At 30.7% G+C, this 8,128-nt stretch overlaps 1 protein-coding gene across 3 annotated transcripts in view; it reads left to right on the top strand.

The window, feature by feature from the left end:
• The window catches only part of LRP1 (LDL receptor protein 1), a 273,932-nt gene that overhangs the window by 76,353 nt on the left and 189,451 nt on the right, over window positions 1–8,128 (top strand). For all 3 annotated transcript variants that reach the window (XM_067046122.1, XM_067046121.1, XM_067046123.1), the window contains exons 14-15: window positions 725–944; window positions 6,253–6,442. In XM_067046122.1, coding sequence (XP_066902223.1) covers window positions 725–944; window positions 6,253–6,442 — 410 coding nt within the window. The remainder of the gene's footprint in view (window positions 1–724; window positions 945–6,252; window positions 6,443–8,128) is intronic.

The following is an 8,128-nucleotide window of genomic DNA, read 5'->3' as shown; positions in this document are numbered from 1 at the left end:
TAAGGCCCACCAAGCCGATCTGGTATAAAATAAATTATAAGTTATGGTTGGACAAGGCCTGTATACAACTCTAATCCTAACTCCCCATGTAAATAAACCTCAATAATGTCTATAAGGAGCATCACAGAGATAAAAAAGTAGTATCTTTCTAGTAAGCGTGCGGTTTAATTCTGTTCCCTCTTTTCCATTTTCTTCAAGACTTTCAGTCCAAGTGCTCGTAAGTTATATGTATATATATAGTTTGTTATTGATTATTTTGGGACATCTCTTATTCCAACAATACAGAACACCAATACCGGTTAGATTCCATATTTTGTTGTGACTATAGACAGCAGTTTTCTAAGAAAATAAGTGTTCACATTTTTGTTTGCTATTATAATGCATATTATAAAGGAATCTTGAGTTAAAATCTTGTTGACCCTTTAGGAATTTGGAGTATTATGTGCTAACTGAACTGAAAAAAATTTTAAAAAGGAAATGAATGAGTATATTTAGATTAATCCCTTGATATTACAATAAAAAAAAAGGAAGATAATTAAAATATTATGGATGTATCTAGATGGATTTAAGTTCTTAAATGGCATTTTTAAAAATTGTAACCTGTAATGGTATAAAAATAGCAATCTTAGTTAGTGCTTGAACATCAATTGTCTTATATTTTAAGCTTCTTTTTATAAATTGGACACTACTTACTAGAACTTTTACCTAGTCCATTATTTTTCAGACTTATGTTTTGGAGCATGTGGAAGTCAAGACATGGACAGGAAGGAAGAATAGAATATGCTTATATGGATGGTCAGCATCGGAAAGTATTTCTTAATAAGGATATCACATGGCCATCAGGGCTGACAGTTGATACTATGAGAGGACGATTGTATTTCTGCGACTCTTTCAGGGATACCATTGAAAGTGTAGATATATTTGGAGGTCCGGAAAGTCGAAAGGTATTGTCCTAATTTGTGATCTTATAGTCAGATTAATATTGTTATCTTCTTATGTTATTTTCTGGATTCTAACATTATAACTTTTATCTGGAAAGATAGAGACTAAGCATGGGTGAAAAACTGAGATTTGACTTGATTCACATTAATAAAGAACACTATTTTTTTTATTTTTGTGTAATTCAATTAAAAGTTAACGGAAATTAGGATAATGAAAAACTTAGGACATGTATTTTATTTTCTAAAAGTGCAAGTATTATTTGTTGACAAGGATTGGATTTTAGTTCGAGATTTCTATCATCATTTATTGTTCATTTGTACATTATTTCAATATATTGTACTTTACTCCTGCTTGACTTCTATTCTCTTATTTTCATTGTATATTTCTGTTCCAACCCTTGGGACTAAGCATATAAATGGGTACTTGGTTAAGTATATCAAACAATCTTATTGAAGACTGTTGATGTTACTGTTTAATATTGCTGGTTTGTCACTAAAAGATCGTGGAATGTTTCAATTCTGTAAAACATTTTATTTATTGTACAGATTTATAAATGATTTTTTTAAAGAAATGAAATGCCAAATAATTGTAAAATAGGTGAGTTGGTTTTAATTGCAAAAACCAGAAGTGACCCATTTAAACCAATAATTATTCTCCACATGTTAAGTAATGTAATGGAGAAAATTAAAAAAAAAAAACAGACCTTTTTTTCCAATACAATTCTTGCTTTGTCTTTCAATTAGTTTGCTTTTAGACAAAGAAGGGGAACCTTAGATGTATTAATTTTATTTAATAAACAAACTACCAGTGTGTTATCCTTTTTTCACTGGGTTAAATGAAGATTTGTACACTAATAAATAAACAATAGTAACCTCATAATAAACACCTTCAATTTATCACCTTTAAAATTATTACAAATAGAAAATACAGCTTTTCAAAAAACAACCTTCTAGATGGATACAAATAAAATAAGGTTAATTAAGGAGCTAACTTAATAAGGAAAAAAATTAATTTATCTACAGTTTTAAATAGGAACAATACAGTACCTTACTTATAGATGAGCATTAACAATTTAAATATCTAAAATACTAACATTTTTATAAGTGTCCAGGTATTTTATGTACAATATTACTTTAAGGCCAGTCGTCAACCAAGAACTAAGCTAAGGAAACTAATTGTTAATTGTGAGCTAACTCAGCTTAGTTCTTGGTTGACAGCCGAACTAATGCTCATTAATTCACTGACAACCAACCTGGCGTCTAAAAGCTGAGTTTTCAAAAGTAATCTATGAGGCTGAGTGTTTTATGAAACACTATCTGCAGTACCTGAACCTCAACTGAATCATTTAAAAACACCCATCTTTACAGGAAAAAAATTATTTATAATTAACATAGTTTGATTAATTTATATTTGTTTCTTTTCCCTATCAGCTAGGCTATTACTGATACTTTTCAAGTAGTCATCAATTAGACATTTTTATTTGATTTTCCGAATTGCTTGTCATCAGTCTCTTTCTGATGCTACCCATTTCAAATGGTTTCTAGCATCCGTACACACCTAATGAACATTGATTCACCCCAATCTGCTCCGTTCACAACAATTTTTGGATCTTATCACAGACTATCGCATTACCCACTTATAAATGATATGTATTTCTGGGTTTGGTTGCATCTTATATTACTCTGTGAATCTCGTCCTCTCGGATAATAGGTTGTGACAAGATCATTATGATTGCACTGTTTCCATATTTACCGTTTCCACCATAGTGTGGCCCGAGGTCCTTGTTTTCCACACGATTGGTTGACACCTCCCTTAATACCTCTTAAAATTCTTCTGTAAGTTGACCTATATATGGATTCCCTCCTGTGACACAGTACCACACCCAGAGCATATTCACTAGTATCCCTAGTTAGATTAAATGGTTTTTTAAAATTTGAAAATGCAAGAACCGGCTCTTTCTGCAATTGTTCCTTGCACTTCTTTTTAAATAATAATAATTATTGAGATCTGCTGCACTCAAGGGCAATGAGTATTAGAGCTGTAAATATTCAATCACACCAGTTATACATAGGAAAGGTAAAACTACAATAAGAGATTAAATTAAGAAAAATAAATAAATAGCGTAAACAACAATTGATTCCATACACTTCCTACTGTTTCTGTATTCTCTTTGGCTGGTGTTGAGATCTACTTGCTGCCTTTCTTGAGCTGGTTATTCAATGGGATGAGGTTTGCTACCATCTTTGGAAAAACCGTCCGTAATAATTCAATGTGTCCAGTGTTCATCGAATTCCTTTTACAGCACTTCCATTCGCTGTAAAGCAGCCACTCTCTGAGCATCCAGCTTTACACCTTTCTTAGAAATGGTATGCCCAAGAAAATTAATTTATAATAGTCCTAGTACCGATTTTTTGCAGGATAGTTTCAACCCAAATTCCCTCATCCTCTGGAAGAGATTGAGAGACTGGGCAGATATTGTATGTGGTTGGTTGGATTTACTGAACACCAACAGATTGTCCCATAAAAACTCATCCATAAGTCGTAGGAATGTGATGGGAGCGTTTTTCAGGCCAAACAGCATCCTAGTAAACTCATAGTGGCCCCTCTCAGATGTAAATTCTGTTCTATGTCAAGGGGTGATACCTACCCACCTGTGGAATTATTGTAATATTAAGTGAACAACACAAAGAAAAAAACAAACAAGTAAATTAATAAGTAGAAAGCAGTATATATGGATAAGAAAGAACAGCAGAATTACATGAACAAAATAACGGTCATAAGGGCTCAAATGGAAAATATGAATTTTTCAGGAGAGCAAAAAAAAAGTTCAAACATTATATAAAATCTAATTATTGATATTTTTGTAATTGTTATTGTTATAATACAATATAGTAGTAAGTCTATTTCAAGCATAAAGACCTTATTACCAACCGGTAGCTCTGATTTGGTGCTATAATACAACATAATCTCCAAATGCTCAAAAAGTGACTTAAGCCCTTATGATCTCGCATCAAAGATATATACACAAAATGGAAAAGGAAAAAAAAAAATATCTTATCAATTGAAAAAAAAAACAATAAAACAAACAACACTTATAGCTTGACTTCACCTAAACTTAACTGTCCTATCCTGATTAACTAAATTTGCACTATTACACAAGAAAAGGAATAAAATAAAATAAAAATTTAAAAAAAGGTTTGGTTTGAACCCTACATAGTTCTTGGGTGTACTCCTGCCAGAACACAGGGATGTCCGATATCTCCTTTTCGGCTTGATTCAGAACACGCCGATGGAAGTATCAGTCAACCTCAAACCTATATTTTTCGACAATTTCACTCAGCATAGTTTTCTTCTTTTCTGCCCATAGCGGACTATTGTATGGTGACATACTGTTGATTATTATCCCTTGTCATCTCAATTAAATACTTGAAACATGAAAACAGGAAATTAAAAATAAATAACTTATTATTTATTTTTATAACTTTTATTTATAATTTTATAACTTATTATCACATCACCGAGGAAGTCTGGAAATGGTAAAATCTTTCATTTGATATAACAAAATCCCAATAATTATTATCTTTTTAGATATTTTGGTTTGATATTTTTTGAGGATCGCCCACTTAATGTTCTCAAACCAATTTAACCCTGCAATAAGTATATTGGCTGTCAGAATAAGAAAAACAAGTGATGAAATCCTAGAAATTGAAAAAAAAAATTAAATTATTAAATATCTATTAATTATTTTAATTAAAGCTACAAAAAATTTAAATATTCAAAGTTTGAACTTGATAATTATTTTTCTGGTAATGGCATGCCATGGATATCACAATATTTATTGATAATGCCAATTACTCTCAATTCAGAAGTAATTTTGAGACATCACTTCAATCCTTATCTTATTTCTAATAAAGATGTGGGTAAATATTGGTTGTGATCATCTGCTTTCGGAAACAACTGGCATTCCATCTAGGGCTGGCAGCTATGTGACTAACAATGTTTCAGCGGTGTTAATTAGAATTTGAAGATAGGTATTTATTCAAAAACCACAGTAAACTTTTAAAGGCCTTCAGTAGGAATCAAGCTGTAAAATCTCAAAAAAAAAAAAAATAATAATATTCTAAAAGAACAATAGCATCATGGTAATAAAGTATACTCTCCTGAAAATTACCATTTCACCTTGAAAGCTGAGCAGTACCAGTTGGTAGGCTACAAAACATGGTTTTGCCAGACTAAGGTAGTGTTTCTTACTTTAATTTCATAAAATTCTGTTTTGGAGATTCATAAATGGAAAACATCAGCAGACGTGTGGTAATGAGAAATTTTCTAGTTACTAAATTATGAATAAGACTTGATTGATTCAAGCTGCATTTAAAATAATTATGAATTTATTTCTGAAAGCAGTGGACTATGACCTTTTGTTTGTATAAAGTTTTCCCATACAAAAAACACGTCCCAAGTTCACAGAGGTGAAGATATCATTACAGGTGGTTTTAGTGATAGTTGAGAGTCTTGAGTCTATAAAAAAGAAATTTAATTAAAGGAAATTAATTTTTTTAAATGTATAATATAAACAGTGGTGAGAAAAAATTAGGAAAGCAAAAAATATCTAAAAGGCACTTCACATAGAAAGAAAATTTCAGTGTATCTATAATTGAAATTTTTTTTAGAACTACTTTAATAATCATTCTGGTGGTACTAAAAAAATATTTATGTTAATATAGAATAATATCTTTTTCATAGATTAAAATGAAATTCATAAAAATAATGGAGCATTTTACAGATGTTCTACATTCACCTTGTTTGCAAGGACAAAATCTACATTTTATCAGAACTGTCCATGGAGCTATGTACTATTTCTGCACAGGATTCTAATTCTAACCCTGTAAATCAGGATGTTGATAGAAACAGTATTTTATTCTATATTAATCAATATTTATCATCCTGTTCATAAACATAAATTCCTTATCTTAATATTTTTGCTCGGTTTAGTTTTACTCTGTTTATTTATTTTGTGCAAGTTGATTTTCAATATTCAAATCATACTTTTCAGATCTTAACTAAAAAGCACTAATACAAAAAGATCTAACTTCTTGATAAAGATCAAGAAACATCTTTAAACATTTCAATGTTATTGGTTTTATTTATCTACTTTTATTCTTTATAATAGTATGATTTTTATCTTGTTGAACAAAACTTCAGCATTTAGTAATTGTTTTTTCGTACTATGTTGTTGTGTTAATCTTGACTACAGATAATGGTCCATCTTCTCCTTGAATAAATTTTATTATTTTTATTTTTGTTCTTCAGGTTATTCTTTCAGGAGAGGCTCTGGCTCATCCTTTTGGTTTGGCGTATTTTAGCAATACATTATTCTGGTCAGACTTTCAGCTTGGAAAAATTCAATCTTATGATTTATCCAATAAGACTACTAAGCTTCTTGGGCAGGAAAATCCTCCACTTTATGAGGTCCGGGTCTATGACAAGTCTAGTCAGATGGGTAAGTTAATTAATTTTATTTTTATTTTTTTTAATAATTAAAAATGACTAGAGAAAGATTCTTCATATATGAGCCTTTCAGTTGACAGGATGAACAACTCCTATCAATCAACAGTTTTCAGAAAAGTACTTTTAATAATATTTCTTGTTGCCAAATTCTTACTCTTTTCTTTGTAAAAAATAAACTATATTTTTATTGGGCTTCTATTCTTTGAAGCACAACATAATAGTTTACTAAAGTTTATATTGTGCTCTTAAACATTAATGTAATGCTAAATTATTATAGAACAAACATTGAAAATAGAAAGACTGATTTTATGGAGTCATTTTGGCTCTTAATTCTCTCCATTTAAATATCTCCAGTATTGATAAAGATAAGCTCTGCTTTTTTTTTTTTTTTTTTTCTTCCAGAACTCAGTTTATATTCAATGAAACTATGATTCCTAATCTGTTCTTATATTTTCATTGGTCAAGTAAAATAACTTCTGGTTTTCTTTGAATTTTTTTTAAGTATCTTACCAAAGTTTGCTGAGGCTTTACTAGAAAAATTTAACAACTCTTTTCCTGGTTCCGCATTTTTGAAATAAAAGGCTGCACTATGTCTGTCATGTTCCTCTGTTCTGGTAGTTATTTAAAATTACATGAAAATTAAAACCCAACTTACTCCAAGTATGATGATAAGTTTTCTTTCTCCTGGAAAGAAAAAAATGGTTTACTGGACTTGCTGTGTTTTTTATTTGCATGGTTCAAGTTTCAATAATTTTTGAAATAAAAAGATAATCCTTCTAGGCTCTGACTTTGACTTCCGTCAAAACAGCCCTGACGAAGCCCTGCAATGTGGGGCAAAACGACTCAAATAAAAATAGTACATAATATTACTATTTGAGTTTAATTTGACTGCACCCGAACCAAATTCCATATTTGATACAAACAGTCAATTAGCTATCTTCCAGTACTTTAATGATTCTTGTATGTTTAAAAATTTTAATCTGAGAAATATTACAACCAGTATTCTTTCTTTTTCTGAACCCTTCTCTATGTGGACTGCCATGATGTTCTTTCCTTCCTTCTAGAAACTGAGATTTTTATTTCTGAATTTAGCTGTAGCTTCAAGAAGTATGTTTTTTAATCAAAGCTGTCATGAGTCAGTTATGTTGCTATTTTCTGGTTCCTTATCTTACCTTGTAATATTATATGAGAAATACAATATTCCCTACTAAATCATTTTCTCACAGAGACACTTTTCCTATTGATAGATCCATATTTAAGATTGTAATTTTTGAAAAATTGGCTTCTATTCTTCTATTTTAGCAGGACAGCTTTCCTTTATGATAATGCCAACAGTTTCATTGGTTCTGAAACCAACGGGCACTTCCAGGGTAGATAAGCACACTTTTATTAAGTGCATTTCTTACTCACTTCACAAATTCTTAACATGTCTACTCTAAATGTCTCCATCTCCTCTACTAGTTCAATTTCTTTTCCAGTTGAAGTCTTGATATTCCATGCTTAAGTCTAACATCCTTTCAAGCATTGTATTGTAATCGTTGAGACTTGTCAAATCCAGAGCAATTTAGGTCTTTGGATTGAACATTCCTATGTGGTATACTTTCCTTCTATTGGTGATTATCTCAGTGGGAGAGGTCCTGTATCCTTGGAACAAACTGGCCTCGTGAATATTTATCTA

The sequence above is a fragment of the Halyomorpha halys genome, unplaced genomic scaffold (genome assembly GCF_000696795.3).
Source record: "Halyomorpha halys isolate HHAL.00 unplaced genomic scaffold, Hhal_1.1 Scaffold384.1, whole genome shotgun sequence".
NCBI classification, from domain to species: domain Eukaryota; kingdom Metazoa; phylum Arthropoda; class Insecta; order Hemiptera; family Pentatomidae; genus Halyomorpha; species Halyomorpha halys.
This window is presented reverse-complemented; position numbering and strand designations above follow the sequence as displayed.